The 18,717-nt window shown below is 35.5% G+C and overlaps 1 protein-coding gene across 8 annotated transcripts in view; it reads right to left on the bottom strand.

Annotated features, from left to right (window-relative positions):
- Positions 1 to 18,717, bottom strand: part of PDE4D (phosphodiesterase 4D) — a 1,186,109-nt gene that overhangs the window by 331,462 nt on the left and 835,930 nt on the right. Inside the window, exon 2 of one of the 8 annotated variants that reach the window (XM_081054423.1) lies at positions 2,323 to 2,361. The exons of the other annotated variants lie outside the window; for them this stretch is intronic. Within the exon in view, the coding sequence (XP_080910549.1) occupies positions 2,323 to 2,333 (11 nt within the window). The 5' untranslated portion in view covers positions 2,334 to 2,361. The remainder of the gene's footprint in view (positions 1 to 2,322; positions 2,362 to 18,717) is intronic. 8 annotated transcript variants of the gene reach the window in all.

Raw genomic sequence — 18,717 nt, 5'->3', positions numbered from 1 at the left:
GAAATTGAACACCATTTGATTCCTATTTATACCAAGTACTTGCCTATATCAGAAGGTGGACAATACTCATATGGTTCCAAAATTTTTAATGTTCACAAATTTTTTTTTTTTCATTTCAAAAGGAGCTAAGCTAGCACGGACTGGACAACTACCATAGAACAAATCCCACCTATCACTTATTTTTGTAAATAAAATTTTATTGGAACATACAATGCTCATTCATTACATATTGTCTATGGATGGCTGCATTTGGTCTGCAGTGGCAGAGCCGAGTATTAACCACAGAGACCCTACTTCCTGTAGAGCCTAAAATACTTACTGTCTTGCCCATCGCAGAAAAAGTTTCCTGACACCTGAACTAAAGAGTCTCTCTGATACTTAGATTGGAAGAAGAGAAACAACGTGTGTATATTCCTAAAAATGTCATGCCATTTACAATGGCCTTTAAGTCTTATTCTCTTCCATCAACCAATAGAATGCTAGTTAAAACAAAGGCCAGTTGATTAGCTTTGTGGATTCAAGAACCAAATTTGTATTTTCTCAGTGAAAACATTTGCAGTACTTGATTTTTGTAATGTCTATTCAGGGTGATAATACTAACTCCATCCTGATGACTTTTATATTTGTATGATTATTTTGGAGAGGCTATAAGGAGATTCAAGTTCTTTTCCCATTAAGACCAGGGGACCAAGAAATTTCTTGCCTCCTGTGTTTCATCATATCTTTTTGTTTGTTGTTTTTTTTTAATTTAATTTTTATTGAGGTATATATAATTGACATATAACATTAGTTTCAAATATATAATCCAATGATTTGATATTTGTATATATTGTGAAACCATCACCACACTATCTAGTTAACATCTACCACCACACAGTTACAATTTTTTTCTTGTGATGAAACCATTTATAATTTACTCTCTTAACAAAACAAAACAGAAACAAACTCATAGATACAGAGAGAAATTTGACGGTTGCTGGATTGGGTAGGATTAGGGGGATGGGTGAACGGGGTACATAATTAAGAGGTAGGAAATGGTAGTTACCAAATAGTCATGGCAACGTAGAGTATAGCATGAGGAATAGAGTTAGTAGTATTACAATAACTATGTATGAATCAGATGGGATTTATCAAGGTGATCATTTCATAAGTTATATAAATATCTCATCACTGTATTGTACAAATTAAACTAATATAACATTGCATGCCAACTATAATTGAATTTTTAAAAAAAATATGTAAAAAATAAATAAATACAGAAAGAAAAGAAAAAAAATAGGTACGGGGATGTAATGTAGAGCATGGTGACTATAGCTACATAATTTCTCATTGACTAGCTAGAAATTTCGACTAGGAGAGGATTTAATGCCCCCATCTCTTTATTTTTATATATTTAACAATAAATCTTGCAATCACTTGTACAAATATCTAAAGTCTGTGAATAATAAAGTAAACATACCATTTATAATTAACATGGTATTTACTTCAGTGTTATGCTTGACTCAAATCTCACATTTCTTTTATATGTGATGAAAGCATAATGCACAGCAATAAGACTGTAGTCCTATGTGGGCACTTAACAGGCTATCTTCCTTCACCAGTACAAGCCCCACATCTTCCTAAGCCCCTCTGATAGTTTATCTCCTCTTTCGTTTACTGAAAAGCTTTATTTAAATTTCCTTCTATGTGAAGTGGTTGATAGATAGTTCATTAGAGCTTTTTTAAAAAATGTGGTTTCCAGGAAATGGATCTATCTTATTGCTTTCTAACTTAAAATTTGACTTATGGTTCAAAATGGTTACAGCTATTCCTTTTTCAAAGATACACATCAGCAATAACCTGCCCAGAAATTTTGCACAATAATGGAAGAAGACATAAAACCAAAGGCTTAGAAAAGTGACTGAAAAGAGTTTCTGGTTGATTGCTTTTGCTCATGAAAAGGCATCTTACTCTGTAACTCGCATTCGTGGCCACTGTAGGTTATATGCCTGGAGCTGAAGGTCGCTGCCCTTCTCAGCCTTAGTCTCTCACTGCATGCATATTGTTCGTTTTCTCCACATATTTCCCCACACCCTGCAATACAATCCCCTTCCTTGTATCTGACTTGGAAATCATTTCAACACAAACTCAAATACAAACCCTGCAAAGACTTACTTTATGGAATCACATACTTAAACCTTTTGAATCAAATAATTTAAACCTACAACATTACCTTTCCAATATTTGCAATTACAACAACAAAATGCATGGTAAAACACATCATCTTTCAGGCCCAATGTTAAAAGCAATTAAAATAAAAACCAGGAAAAAGTGATACCATACCTCCATTCCATAAGCAAAATAAATTATTTCCAAACTTACCTGCAAAAGAAGAAAGAATAAAAAGAGCAATAAATATCAAATCAGAGGGCATTTTAATCCTTTTATCTCTAATAAATTAGGTAAAATCATCATCAGAAACATAGTGAATTCTTAATTATCACTGTGTAGAGCACGCTCCGTAAATAATACCTTTCAGTTCTTATAGATGCCAATAGGGCTAGCAGTCACAATCACTCCAGGCCAATTATCACTATGAATAGAGGCCTTCTCCATTTGCATTCTGCACCAACTAGATGAATTTTTAGAACACAGATTTACATAATTCCTTTGACCCAGGAAATCTCTGCATTACAAAACATGTTTATGGGAGCCAAACACAAACGATGGGGAAAATGCTGCAGAGACTGGTTTGAGGTTAAATCCCAGTTCTACTACCACTCAAGTCATTTTATATCTCTTCAGACTCAATGTTCTTATCTGTAAAATGAGGACACTATACTTACCTAGTTGGATTATCCTGAGCATTAAATGAGGGCATGTTACAGAAACTCAATAAATATTAACTGACTTCTTGACTTCCTGTAAGTTTCAATTTATGTCAGTGCTTTGCAGAAGGATACAGGTTAAGTGTGGTATATAAAGCATAAATGGGTTTCTGGCAATTTTAAATGGATAGAAAAGATAAAACAAATTCTACCTTTTCCTGTCTTCTTCATAATGCCACAAAATTGGCTTATATAAAATCTTAGCCATCTTCTATATGCTGAACAATTTATTTTCCATTGTAAGTTTAAGCATTTTGGAGTTCTAGCAATTAACTGAGAATACAGGATTCTTTAGGATGGCCTCTAATGTCCCATATGTACACAGATGTCTCCTGCTACCGTCCCTCTATGTCCAGTTCACTCACTATGGCCTCACTAGTCTTCTCTCCTTTCCTGGAAACAGCAAGGGGGCTCCTGCCTCAGGACATTTGCTTTTGATGTCCTGTCTGCCCAGGAATCCATACTGCTCATCTCTCTGTCCTCTTCAAGTCTTGCTGCAAAGAAAGGGTCTCTTCTCAGCGAGGACAAACTTGACTTCCCCATTTAAAATTCCATCTATATCCTTGGCATATAGTTTTAACTCTGCTTCATTTGCATTGCCTTTTTCCAGCACTCTGACCTTCTAACACATTGCATACCCCTATACAACTTATGTCTTTTGAGTCTCCCTGCCCCTCACACCCTATGTAACCTACAAAAACAGGGGTTCCTGTGCTTATTGTTCACTATTGAATACCCAGGACCTACACTAATGCCTGGTACATAGAAGGTATTCAAAAAACATTGGTTAAAGAAGGAATATAACATGCACAAAAGAGTGAAATACAAAAAACATAAATTATACATATATATTATATGTTTAAATGTTTTATTTATAGAAATATATTTCTTATACAAATAAGTATATATTTATTGCATAAAAGAATACTTGAATACTTAATTTTTATGTAGAAGTAAATCATTTTACTTAATTTTGATGAGAGAACTTGTGGTAGTCATTAGAGCTGTTGGCTAGTATTTCCAGCTGGCCACCTAACAGGCATATGTAAGTATACTACATAAACTTCTGTGGTTAAATGGGGCCATGTGGTTAAATGGGGCCATACTTCTGGTCAACCTCATGAGCCATGGGTGAACAAGCATTGGATTATTGGTAAGCGACCATTCACCCTTTCCTTTCTCTCTTCCATAGGGACTAGAACAGTCTAAAATGGTGACTCTCCATCAGCCTCTGAACTGGAGTGGGGTAGCTGTGGAGCATAGCTCCCAGTTAATGACATGTAGCACAAGAAGACAAAAGAAACAAGCTTTGCTGTTATAAGATTTAAGGTTGTCTGTTAATGCAGCTTAACTCAACCCATTGTGAGAAATCGAGAAATTATGCACATGTAATTTAAAAATTATACTCAAAGCCTTATTTAAAAAAAACTGTATTATCTGTATCTATTGAGAATGTCCATTCCCAAATCATTTTGTTTCTGCTGGTACTTAAGTCTATAGTTCCAAGTAATGTGCTTACAATGTTCTTTCTTGATTTTGAATTTTTCAGCTATTATCTGCTCATTTTTATTATAATAAAGATTTAATTCTGTCATACTTGCCCCCTTCCCCTCCTTTCACCTAATTAAATCATAACTTTTAGTTAAATTTATAATCACTGTTTACATATATTTACTATACAAATACCATTTACTACAAATGTGATATGATTATATCCCCCTATGGTATAACTTCTGTTTTTCATAAAAACTGCCTTTTTGTTCACAGGTGTGATTTTCTTTTGCACTATTTATTTATTTATTTTTTTCCAAATGATAGCTTATATATGCCATTGGGTCAGCTAAGGTCTCCACTTAGCCTTTGATCCTCCTCCTCTCCTTCCTCTGAGAGCACTTCCCTATAAACATCCTGTACGGAGATCTCAGAGGCTGCTTCCCAGAGAATCTACCAGCAACACAGTCATTCCCTTCACTCCTAGTTTCAGCCCAAGACCACAACCCCACAGATGTGCTACATCTGCTCTCTGAGTCATGAGTCTGTCCAATAACATTTCTTCCGAAAGTTAACCTTCAGTATTCTACAGTAGGGGCTGAGGGCGGAAATGGGAGGTCAGGTGGGGGAGGTAGTCTTCTCAGATGTCCCCATGCCCCTCCTTTTAAATCTCTCTAACTGAAATGATGTGAATACGTACAGTCAATTCATGACCATTAGTCAGAAGTCCATCGTTTTTAGATTATTGGTATAATTGTTCTTCTCTAGTAACATGGGTTAAAAACAATTTTATCTATTAAAAGCAGAAAAAGGTATAAGAACACTTCCCAAATTATTACATGGAATACTCATTTTTGAGATATTAAGAGTTCAGTTGGATAATAAGAAAAAGGCTAGAGAGTTAAATAATTTGGAAAATGTTGGCTTGACAATTTTAAAGAAAAACATATTTTTACTGTAGTGCTTTTAAGGGCTTTGGATATGATAATTTGAGTAAGCCATCTTTTAGAATACTTACTACTTGGAAATTGATGCATAAGGAATCTTAAACTAAGTTTTATACAAATGACAGTGTTTCTATTAGTCCTACAAGAATTATTTTACCTTAATTGGAGAGGTAAAATGAATTGCTAATCACCTGAAAAACAGCATGACTGCAGTGAGTAATAAAACACGTTAACTCACTTTCAGGTGAGTGCTTTATCTGTTAGATCAAATTGCCTGCTAAATTAAAATTACTCATAATATTTAAATTGTGATAATTTAATGTAAAATTTCCTCTCCCAGAATTGTCTATACTAGAAGTCAATTTCTCACCATCCTCAAATTTGTTCAAGCAATATGTGTACATTTTTAGGTCTATCTTTGTATCTCTAGTTCAGCTTGTGCCAAAATGTTCTCTATGGAGCACCAACTCCATTAAATACTTTGAAAAGAAACAAAAAAGTTCCATATTTAATAAAGTTTGGGATATTCTGCATATGGTATCTCTTTCTTGGAGATATTTATTTAGCCTGTTAAAGACTTTCGGAATCTTACAGTTACACATTAGTTGAATTTTGTGAATCACAGCTTATTTGGCCATAGATCCATTTTACATGTAGTGTCTATTGATATTATATGGAACTAAATTGTATACGGAACTAAATATCACAAAACTTTGGGACATACTGACTTGGGCTATGAGAGTTATTAATAGCAAGAGATGAAGACAATATAAACTATTATAAATGTTAAAGAGAAAAATAAGATCTCCAATGGTTCTGACTAAGAGGGCTGATATTTGTGAATTAACCTAATTTCTCAATGAGAAAGGAAGAGGACACACAGAACTAGTAATTCAATTATATGTATTTAGGGTGGCATATGGTTCAGGGCTCTTGGACCAAATGTATCGACCTCACACTGTCTGTCATGGCTTCATTTACCCATGGATGTGAGTTTAAGACTAATTCCAAAACACATGTTTTATTTGGGATAGAAGAAACATCAAGAATCGTTGATACACCATGAATGACATGAGCCTAATATTAAAATTTTATCTTCATTGATGTCAGGAACTTTAGAAACTAGAAATTAGAAATATTAAGATTTAGCTTAGGGACTCCAACAATTTAGCAAAACCATTTCATTATGATTTTATTTATCTATTTATTTCATGAAATTGTGTGAGTATGAGGTTTTGGCAATGGGATCAAAATTTGGTTTCAGATTGTCGACCGTCCTTGTGTATTATACAGGAGTTTAAAATATGAAGTCCATGAACAGGTCATGAATGAACTGCAGGGAAGTTTTTGAAGCACGGGAAGTGATAAACAAAATTAAGCGATATGCAAAATTGTGTGTATATTTGCATTTCTCAAGGGACTTCTCGTTCTCTTCTGATCACAGTTTTATAAGATTTCTTTTGGAAGGAATCATAAGTCATGCTTATGATATTTAGTAATTTCTTTGTTGGGACCTCCATTCAGATAGTGAAGAAATTTTTTAAAAATGTAGTCTACAATTACTTTATAGAAATTGGTTAAAACATGCTTACTTATATAAAATTGTAATATAATTCTTAAAATTCCACATCTAGGGCAGATAGAACCATCTTACCGAAAGATCTTATTTGAGTGAGGAACTGAATTGCCCACAAGATGGCTCTCTATAATCTTGGATATATGAGTTTACCAAACCAATTTCTCAATAAGCTATTTTTAACATCTTTTTTTCTGCTTAAAAATTGCTTGTTCACAATAAATTATTCGCCATCATTGTTTTATTTCCATGTTTGAATATCTAGCAATTCCCGACAAAGTGTTGAATATTTTGGGGGTGAATAGACTAATGAATAGATGTTTCAGACATTTACAGATTATTTACTGCTTCATTACTACATTATCACTTGTCATATACAGAGACCTGTACTGTGCCTGGTAGTGGATTTTAAAACAAACAAACAAAAGGAATTAAAGTTTAAACGAACAAATTATGGTTCTTATATTTCAGGGAAGACAGGATTTTTTTTCACCAAAACATTTCATAGTATATTTAAATGAAAAATTATTGGTATAGATAAACTATAGATGTACAAGGAAGAGGAGACATCAATGTGGGGCGCCGTTATATGAAAGATTTATGAGATTAATTTGATCTATATAGAACTGCAAGGTTTGTATGAGAAAAAGGTAAGGGGAAAATATTTGAGAAAGGACAAAAAGCACAAGAAAAAGCTTGGAATTATGTGGTCATGGCATGCAAGAAAATGGCCTCCTTGTAGTTAAGCTAGGTTAGTTATAGAAGGTGTTGAAAGCAATTCTGAGGGGAAGCAAAGGTAATTAATATTTATGGATGCCATACTGTGATTCATGCTATGATTAAGTGATCCCTCTGCCTTGATAATATATGCCCATGCCACTTATAAAGATATTGGAATTGTGATGCTATATTTGGATATTCTGAGGGAAGATGGTTTTTTCCTATGTTATTAAATTAAATTCTATTAATTATGTTAATATATTAAAATTCTGTTAATATATTAAATTCTACCGTACAATCACCAGAGGAAGAGAAATGTCCTCTAAGAGAAAACCAGAATTAAGAAGGTGAGCTGTTAGTCCATGAGAGGAGACTAATTTTTTGTATTGATTCTCATTCTATTCAGTGAACACTGTATCTTTTAGAGCTCTCTTATGGAAAGGTTAAAGGAGGCCTTTGCTGCCTGGGTTGGTGTGAGAGCCAGAAGGAAAGCTTCTCATAAGGCACTGAATTTGAGTAAGACATCTACTATAACAAGCCAAATTATCTAGTTTCATGTTGTTTTGATTTTACATATTTCCTTTTGTCAGAAAATTCTTGCTTAAAAGTTTCTACTTTTTCTAAGCTGTTGACACTCCCCCCCACCAAAAAAGAAGTTCTTTTTTTTTTTTTTTACCCATATTTGGATCAAATTGGGTTAAGAGGAACAATCTCTATATTTCTAAGGTGATGGTAACAAAAACAAAAATTAGAAAGATGTCAGGAAAAAGAATTCATCTCAGAGGAAAGAGAGTCGAGGCATGTGGTCTAGCTGTCTCAATCCAAACTGAGAATTTTCATCCATTCCAACGATGAACTCCAAATTTTTAAGTCAAACCATCTACTCATCATCCCCTTATAAATATCTCAACTTCATGTATTCATAATAGAGCTTCCAATCTTCCATTTACAACGCTTCTTTTCCTGATGTCCTGTCCATCTGTTTTTGACAACCCCATTCTTCCACTTCCTCAGCTCAAAACGATGGTGGCCATCATCATTACTCATGATGAAGTATCCTCATTGATCTCCCTGCTTCTCCCCTTACTCCCCTAAAGTCTATTTGCAAATTAGTAGTCAGACTGCTCTTGTTAAAATCTGTTCAAAGCTCCTTGCTGGCTGATCGTTTCACTCAGAAATAAGGCCAAAGTCACTAGGAAGATCCACAAAACCTCATAGGAATTGTCACATATCTTCCCCTCCCCCATATCCCTAATCCCCTCATGTTTCATTTCCAACTGTGGCTCTTCTTATTCTCCACCCTGCTACTTCACTCCAGCTATAAGGGCCTCCTTACTGTTCCTCAATTGTGACAATGAGACCCCGGATTTTTCTTCTGCCTAGGACACTCTTCCTGCACATACCTACCTCCTTCATGTATTTACTAAAATGTCACCTTTTCAATGAGCTCTTTTCTGACCACCCTACTTAAAATTCTACCACATACACACAATACTCATTAATCTCCCTCTGGTATATTTTTCTTCTTATTATTTATCACAAAATCAATCAATTATCTATCTATCAATAAATAATTTTTCTTATCCCTTTCCCCAAACAAAAATATAAGTATCACGAGGGTAGAATTTTTCTCTGAAAAAGTTTTTTTTTCAGTGTTGTCTCCTCTACCACACAGAATAAAGCTCTGTGTTATGCCTTCGATAGATATTTATTGAATCAACTTTTTTGTTAAAGTCTTGATTTCTGTGTTCTTAAAAATCACAAAATCTGCCAACATTGGCCTGCGTTTCCACATAGTACACCTCTTTGGAGCTCAGTGGTAGAAGTGCAGGCCGAGGTGCATGCACTGTCTTTTGGCCAGATTCACCATCTGCCTTCTCCATCTGCACTACCTGCTTGACCCCTGTTGATGTGTGAGTTGTGACCTCTGCTGGGAAAGTCCTGAATGGAGAGTGACACGATCAAATGAGGGCTTCCATAAGTCATGTGGGAGCAGTAGGTAGGATTGGTGAAGGAGCCTGGATGCAGACATGCTAGTTAGTATCACTGTCCAAGTCAAGGTATGAATAGATGAGGACTGTCTGGAGTCCTGATACTGGAGAACGAAGGACAGAGGAAGCAGGGTTTGAAGGCAGGATTAATAAAACTTGAAAGAAAAGAAAGAATACTGGTCACTAAAATTTCTAGACTGGTCGATTAAGAGAATGGTACTTTCCGATGAAAGAAAATTTGGGAAAGAGTCAACCTAAGAGGTCAGAATATCTACGTATGGAAACACATATACAGATCTCAATCAAAATAAGTTGACTTTGAAAACACAAAGGTACTGGATAACAAAAAAGGACTTTGAGATCAGTGCCAGAGATGAGGATTCAATTTTGCAAAGGATTTAATATTGCCTATGAAAAGGCATATTATGATGAAGATCATCTCAAGAATAAAACATATAGAACAAGAAGAATAAATAGGGCATGAAAGAAAAGATTTCCAATTATAGGTCAAGTGATTAGAATGAGATTCAAAGGCAAAACTCCTTTCTGTCCACCTCCCCCCATCAAAAGTTTCACACACAAACACAAGTGTAAATGATTTAGGTGTTGAAACTGGCTGCTTCCACACTCCATGTGCGTCCCACTTTTCCCCATTCCATCTCTAAAATGATCTCATTCGAGTGAAGACAAATTGTAAATGACACCATGGCTATTTGAAAAGGTTCCTTCCTTTCCTTACCTGACTTTGAATTTCCAAGCCATATATATTCTGTGTAAATTTCTAAGTAAATAGAAAATAATTATATGTGATGTTTTTAGAATATTGATAAAAAAGACTGCTTATTTTTAATTCTAGTGACATACAAAATTCTTCTTCAACAAAGGATACGAGTATATACCAAGTGCAGCACCAAGAATATAACAGATTGTCTTTCCCTTCCCTTCCCTTCTTCTTTCTTCCCTTCCCTTCCCTTTGAAACTTGAATAAAACTGAAGTTTATAATTGCTGAAAATATGTATTTTAGTTAAAAGTGAAAGGTAAATGTGACAAAAGTTTTCTTCAAACTCTTTAAAACAAGTTCAGTCTATATAGATTGGAAGTATTATTTTTATTTGGTTGTTAAGGGTCGTTTCCTTGTGGGGCATAATGTTTCAGATTCGGGATATTCATTTCTTTGGATCGAGGGTATCGTAGGGTATTTTCCACTGTTAATGCTCTGAACTGGTCTCCTGTGAGCTGCTAAAATAGAGTCTGCCATTTTGGCTGCCAGACAGACCCAGAGAGGCCTGCTCTCTGTATTGGCAGATAAATGACAGCACAAGGAATCAGACATGCATCCTGTCTCATCGGCAAGACTTCAGCCTTAGAAGAAGGGCTGTACCCCTGAAGCATTATGCAGGTTGTTCAACTAGCATCAGTGTCACTGTCACAGTTGGTGAAAGGGAAATTGGCAAATCACTATACATAGTAGACAAAATGCCACCCTCACAATTCCTGTAGGCATATATTCCTCACTCACAACTTGTCTTTTTGCCAAGGGCAGACTTCTGGGCCAAAATGTTTTGCTATCCTAGAATTTGTTTTCACACAGTGTGTAGAACGATAACTAACATCACCATTAAAGCGTGCTTTGCCATTAATATTCATTCCGCTAGTGCTATCAATGCAGCAGGAAATGAACACAAAAGCACACTAACAACTTCTTGAGCATATACTATATTACAGGTTCACTGTGCTATACAAAGACCTTTTTAATTACTATTAATAGATAGTGCTTATCATAAACAAGGCACGGTTGCAAGGCTTTAGAACATATTAACTTTTATACCTACCTCATTTTAGATATAAGAGAACACTATAATAATAGCTATTAGTCATAGTATTATAGCAGTAACAATAGCTAATGTGTTTATTAAATTAGCTACTATTATATGTTATACGTGTGTGTGCATGTATCTATATGTGTGTGTATATATATATATATTTATTTATACATACATATACAGAAAATGTCATAAAAATGTATACTCATTTTCAAAAAGAAAAAAATTGTATTAAAATTACGCTGATGATAACCACTTTGAGCAACTGTTGTAATTACAGAAATCAAATGTGACACGTATTCATCTTTTCTATCGGTACATATTGAGTATTACAATTTTAATAGTTTTTTCCTGTCTTAAAACGTGTATACATTTTTTGGCACCCTCTGTATATATATACATTATATGTAGTGTATACACATTTTTATACACTGTGTGTGTGTATGTACACATAATGTATATATAGTGTGTGTGTGTGTGTGTGTATATATATATATATATATATATATATATATATACTCTTAATTCTTTAATTCTCACAATAGCCCTGTGAGTTTCACATTATCATTTTCAGTTAGAAATGAGAAAATTAATAATAGTAATAATGAATAATGCTAATAATAGTAGTAACAGCTAACATTGTGAGAGTAACATGTGTCAGCATATTATGTGTCTGCAATGCAGGGGTAATCTCCTTTAATCTTTACAGAGGTTGACATTATCATCCTACTTTTAATGATGATGAAACTCTAAGAATCCAAGGACAAATAACTCATAAAAGGGGAGGGGGCTGGGTTTGTAACCCACATATGAGCCCAAAACCTGGCCCATTCACCAGCATGCCAGACCACAGACAACACATTCTGGAAACTCGGGTGTGAAACAGTTTATTGCCACAAGGAGTTAATATCAACTAAAATGTGTTTCACAATGTATTTTATAGTACATCAATTGGAAATTACAACTTAAAATCTGTTTTTGAGGGCCCACTACGTGTAAAGCTGTGCACTAAGTAGTACAAGAAACACAAAATATAAATAATAGATGAGCCCCACCCTCATAGGAACTTATGATCCCATGGGGAAGAGAGATTATGTTCCTGAGTAATGTGAGAGTGAATGAGGTGGGCAGAGTTGGGAGCCGGGTAAGTGAGAGATGAACTCTAAGCTGAATGCTAGGCTTATGGTGTGGAGCTCTAGGGTACTACATTGAAATATCCAAGCTTCTCCCTGAGCTAATTGTCTGTCTCTGTGGACTCCACTTATATTTAGCTCTGCTGTTGTTGCTCTTACAGCTACTGGTTTTCCCAATTAACAGAAAAGAGAAAGGGGACAGCATGAGGGCATTGGCCGCTGCTGCTCAGCAACAGAACTGTACTGCTCTAGAGAAAAAAGTCGGAACATTGTGATATTTTATTTACTCCATTCCTGATACACCTGTCTTTCAGGAAGCCTGGCAGTCAAACAAGCCAAATAAACTTGCACTGAAAGCCCTTCACTTGGACAAAAGATAAGACTTTTCTCTCCAATCAAGGAGCCACAATATCATGTGTTTGCCAACCGTGCGGAAGGTCAAAGCATTGTTTTGGATGCTTTCGGGGTAAAGGGAATTTAATACCTGAAAAGATCAGCCTGGGTCATGGTAACTCTAAAGACATGACTGCAAAGAAGTCAGATGCATTCTGCAAAGCCCTGCACCCAAACCAACTTCCTTAATGCTCACGTTTTCACATAAGTAGGGACAACAATGGCATGGGAATGACAGGTTTTGTTTTACCCTGCATAAGGGAGATCATTCCTTTATTTAATCGTGAATTCAACAGCTCATAATGATACAGTTACTTCTTTTTATCCTTTTTATATTGTTTTATTGTTTTATATCCCGCTCACTGCTGCAAAGAATGGAGGTGGAGAATGTTAGTTATAAATATCTTCAGAGTGAGAGCTGCAGTAGTATCATCTGATATCTAAACAATGCAACTGACTTCAATGTCTTCAGTCTTACTCTGCACCAGCACTGAATCTGCTGGTTTTACTGTCCAAGTGTTCATGTCTCCTGAAAGGTTAGGGGAAGCCAGCCTCACCTCTGCCAATGAAGAGTACCATCAGTCCTTGCTCTCCAATAAGAGACGATGTTAAGTTTGTCAAGTATTAAAGAGGAAATGGAACATTCCACTCAAGTTAAGACATTTAACTCATACTAATAAACACAGGACATTACCATATTTGGAAATTTGGTTGCATTGCCTCCTTTTAAATGTACAAAAGAATTAAGCTACCTTTTTTTTTTTTTTCCAATTTGTACTACATAGGCTTAGAATAAGAAACAAGGGTCCTTCATGCCACCCTCGCACTCTGAGTCTCTGAAACTCTTTAAGTCATTTCTTCTGGTATTTAACTTCATACTTATAATTAATTGACTTCCCATTATGAACAATGAGAATTTCACATGCTTTCATCATCTCACTTCCCCACTTCCTTTCTTTTGTCCTCCCTATACAGTCACATAACAATTGTTGGTCAAATGAACATTCAGGTTTTACCTTATTAATTCTGAGCAGTAATGTTTACTGATAAGCCAAATAGTGTTGTGTGATTATGTTTCATTTTTTGAACTCCCTCCCCCCCAGAATTATAAAATTGCCTCCATTTTTTATTTGCTTAATTTTATGTGGCATCACTAATTTTTTCCATAAATCCTCAAAACAATTTTTTAAAGCCCTTCTTAAAATATTTTCTGCCTGGGTCAGACACATTAATTATTTTATCATTTCCCTCACATTTGATTGCTGACTTAGCTGGATTTGGAATTCCAGGTTGAATATCATTTTCAGTTAGAATTTGGAATGTATTGCTCCACTGTTTTCTAGGCATTAATATGCTTTTGAGAAAATTCGTAAGTACCACATATGCCTCAATCAGAAATGTAATCTGTAGGGGTTTTTCCTTCCCCTCTAGAAGCCTTTAGGACCTTCTGTTTGTATTTGGTGGTCTGAAATGTCAACAGATGTCTTTCTCTAAGTTTGTTTTCCTTCATTGTCCTGGGTACTCCTGAGCATTTTTAATGAAGAAAAATATGTCCTTATATTTGAGGGTATTTTTTTGTTATTTTCTTGATAATTTCATTTTCTCTTCTCTATTTGTTTCTTTCTCAACCTCCTAATAGTCAGATATTAGTCATAGAATTGTTTTCCCAATTTTCTTCTATTATCCATCGCTGTTACTTACTTGCTGGTAGATTTTGAAAACTATCTTTCAGCTCTTCCATTGATTTTTCAATTTTACCTATCATTGTTTTAAATCTCAGTAACTCTTCTGTTCTTACTTGCTATTTTTGTGTACTATCATTTGTTTTATGAATATAATAAGTATTTGGCTATCTGAGAATATTATATTTTTTTCTGAAACTTGTATTTGTTTCTTAAATTGTTTTTCATCATCACTATTATTAGTAGTATTATTTTCATCTGTTTGTTTTAGACTTTATGTTGGAGAGTTTCCTTAAGGGTTTGTGGAGCCCTGGTTGTCAATTCATATTAAAGAGGAAAGCAGTAAAATGCTCACTGGGAGCTCTGCACGACTTAAGTGAGCTTGTACAGTCTTGGGATTTGGCGTAGGATATCTAGGAAATAAAGAACCTTGCTCTTTTCACTGGGCAATCATATAATGCCAGGATCTGTAGGTCTTCTCTCTGTGCAGAGGTTTCATTTTTCTAGAGGACTCTTCAATCTCCTGCGCAGATATTATAAACCTGAGTTCTTGTCCCTAATCTCTACTAGGAAAACTGGGGATTCACTATTCAATTAGTAGACTTTTATTTACTCTCCCCCTTTCACTGTGCCTAGTATCTCCAAGTCTTAACCCCTCTTATTTCATTTTTCATAGAATAAATTCCCAATCTTCTGATGAAGATGGAATGGAATTGGTTTCCTAGCTGTGCAGGATGAGAGGAGGGCCTGTGGAAGAGTCCACTTCATATGTAGATTTTCCATCAATCACTACCTATTTTTCAGCATACTTGGTTACTCAATTCTGAAGTCTTTTCAGATGTCTGCAAAGCAAATTGTTTGCTTCTCCCGATACTTTCCTGGGTGGGCACTTTATAATTAGCATTTGTCACCTTGCAGATTTCTTTTCATATTTTCCATTTCTAAAATTTTCCTCTGATTGCTGTTTCCTTTTTTATTGCTCTGTTCTTGGGGACGTATTCTGTTCTATTCCCTTACCATCATTTTAAGAGAGGATTTTCGAAGGTAGCAACTAAAACAGGTTATATTAGTTTGCTTGAGATGCCATAACAAATACTATAGATTGGGTGGTTTAAAAGACAGAGATTAATTTTCTCACAGTTCTGGAAGCTAGATGTCCAAAGTCTGAGTCAGCAGGGTAATTTCTTTTGAGGCCTCTCTCCTTGGCTTGCGGATCACTGCCTGCTTGCTTTGTGTTCACATACTTTTCGTTATGTGTGTGCACATGCCTGCATATCTGGTGTCTCTTTTTGTGTGTCCAAGTTTCACTTTTTACAAGGACACAAGTCATACTGATGCCTAGTAATTCTTTAATAAGGGAGTGAATGACTTAATAAAAGACCTCATTTTAACTTAATCACCTTTAAAGACCTTACTACCAGATATGGTTACATTCTGAGGTACTGGGCATTAGCATTTCAACATAAGATTTTTTTTTTGGGGGGGGGGGACACAATTCAGCCCATAACAAAGATCATGTTTTAAAAAAAAACTGTTTTGTTTTGTTAATTCTTAACACTACTCTGAACATCTTGAAAGTATCCTATATCTTTTTACTTAAAGACACCAGTCTCATCTATCCAAATTAATAGTGTTCTCTGTGAAATAACACACCCCTTATTAAGTCACTCACTCACTTATTAAAGAATTACTAGGCATCTATTTTTGCAAGATTCTTGGTTTACATGGGATACAAAAGTATGTCAGACCCATTCCCTGAATAAAAAAGGGTTTCATTGAGCGAGGCAAAAACAGAGTCTATTTTTCTGTGATGGATTTTTGTACAATGCTTTAAAACTTCAAATATTTATCAACTCCTTAATGTTGATTCTTGTGAAAAAACTTAAAAGGATGTTTTCAACGGGACACTGACGTATCTCATTTTTTACATTAAATACAATGTTTCACACTTCTATTTTTTTTTTTTAAATCACTTTTGTTCCCCAGAAGTTAGGTACATGTAAAGGTTGCCTCTTATTCCTTTAGCTTACCACCATGTCATTTCAGGTAATATAACGGCTCAACTCTCAATTGAAGAAGCACAGAAAGTTAAGAATTAAAGAGCATTGGAAGTTTTTCCCCTCTGCTACACTTACACACCTACATCCCCTCCCCTCTTCTTAGGGCATGGTGAAGAGTCCTGGGGTGAGGGCAAGAACTGTTCACTGAGAAGAGCTAGGAAGAGCTAAGCGTCTGCAGCACATGACAAAGCTCCAACAGCTCTGGCCCATCGCTTCTCTCATTTGGCAAACACACGGCGTTGAAAAGCATGACTACATCTCTTGCGTTTAAGGGGTATTGATCCATGGAAATTTATTAATGATTAACCTCAACTTAAGCAATAAGAGGTTGTTACTTTGTACTGGCAATCTTTGCCTTGATCATCTATACAAATTGCATGCAGAAGGATAAAGCAGTAAGTAAATCATTTTATTTATTAGTCAGCTATCCTGGTCCTTTACCAAAATATGAGGACCCACTTTGGTTTAAGTTGGGACTCCTCAATGAAAAGTCCTAACCTGCTATCCCTGGAATGCTCTGTGCATATATCTCCCTGCCCTCTCATTGGCTAAAGAGGATTTTCTCTGTGTGCAAGATTAAGTTAAAGATGATGATTTATACAAGGTTTTTTTTTTTACTCTGTGTATTTTTATAGGCCATTTTCTATAGGTGGACATGACTGGTGTATTATGGTCCAGATGTGAAATTCAGCCAACCTTAAAATTTGCTGATACTGGAGAAGATTTGGGAAAAATAACCTAATTTTAGGATTTTCTAGTCAGAGCATTATTGCTTGCAGGCACGCACACACACACACACACACACACACACACACACACACACACACTATGTATATGCATTAACTGTATTTAGCAATAGACTGCTTCTACTCCTTTTCAGAAATGAGGAATTCAAATCTCATCTGTCATTCTTGACAGCAATGCTATGTTGAGTGGCCTAACACAAAATGCGATGGTTGTCTTCTTGGAGGTGTTCTTCATCGCCTCCATCCCATATGCTATGCAATATCCTTCCTACAACTCTCACCCTCCCTCCTTCCCACAGTCCCTGAACCCTGGGTACAGTTGCATGTACATCAAAATTGGAAGGCAGTTAGTATACATATCAATCCAGGCAGAGAATCTCACATATATGAAATGTGGGGGAAATAAAAAATCAAACAGATTTAGGAAACATGTGTAAACATTTTTTGTTTAACTTCCTGCTGTATCACTTTGAGATCTGGATTGATTTGGGAGGAATTCAAATGCTCCAAGTCTCAGTTCCTCACAGATAGAATAGGGACATTATCAACTTCTTCATAAACCGGTGCCAATACACATGAACGTGTCTTTCCCTCTTTTAATATCTATAAATATACACATATATTTCTATATGTGTGCTCATAATTCAACTAAGTGCTAGTTGTAGCCAAGACACTTATAGTCTAGTTTGGAATAAAGCATACATTGCATAGTAATCCAAATAACAATGAAATCTTCCAATAAAAGATTATTTTAAAAGCTATATGATTAGATGCCCTATGATCGAACTAAAAGTAACAGAGCTTACCTACTCTATCTGAACCCTCACTGAATGATAGTACATACATTATTCTTAATACTCAAGACAATCTTAAAACTTAGTTTTTGCTCATATAATTGCATAGAGGAGGAATGTGAAGCTCAGAGAGGGTAGGCAACTTGGTTAGGAAAAGTGGAAAACAAACAGATCCAGCCAGAAGCTTTTGTTAGGCCATGTAATCCTGATTCTGCAACATGGTGGAGTGAACATTATGGCAGAGGAATGAATGAACCTTGAAAAAAGGGTACTATCTGGGCAGATCAAGAGGAGAGCATAGCTATATCAGGAGAGGGAGTGATGTGAGTCAAGATATAAAGATGGAAATACAGAAGGCATATCTGTGAGTCAGCAATACACTTGTTTGTCTAAAGATAAACCATGTGGATGAGAAGCAGGATATGGGACCAGAAAAGTAGATTGGGGAAAATTTTGGAGGCCTTGAATGCCAAATGAAGGAACATCATTTGCT

This window comes from Rhinolophus hipposideros, assembly GCF_964194185.1.
Source record: "Rhinolophus hipposideros genome assembly, chromosome: 7".
Taxonomy (NCBI): domain Eukaryota; kingdom Metazoa; phylum Chordata; class Mammalia; order Chiroptera; family Rhinolophidae; genus Rhinolophus; species Rhinolophus hipposideros.
Note: the sequence above shows the minus strand (reverse complement) of the source record. Positions and strands in the feature narration are given on the sequence as shown.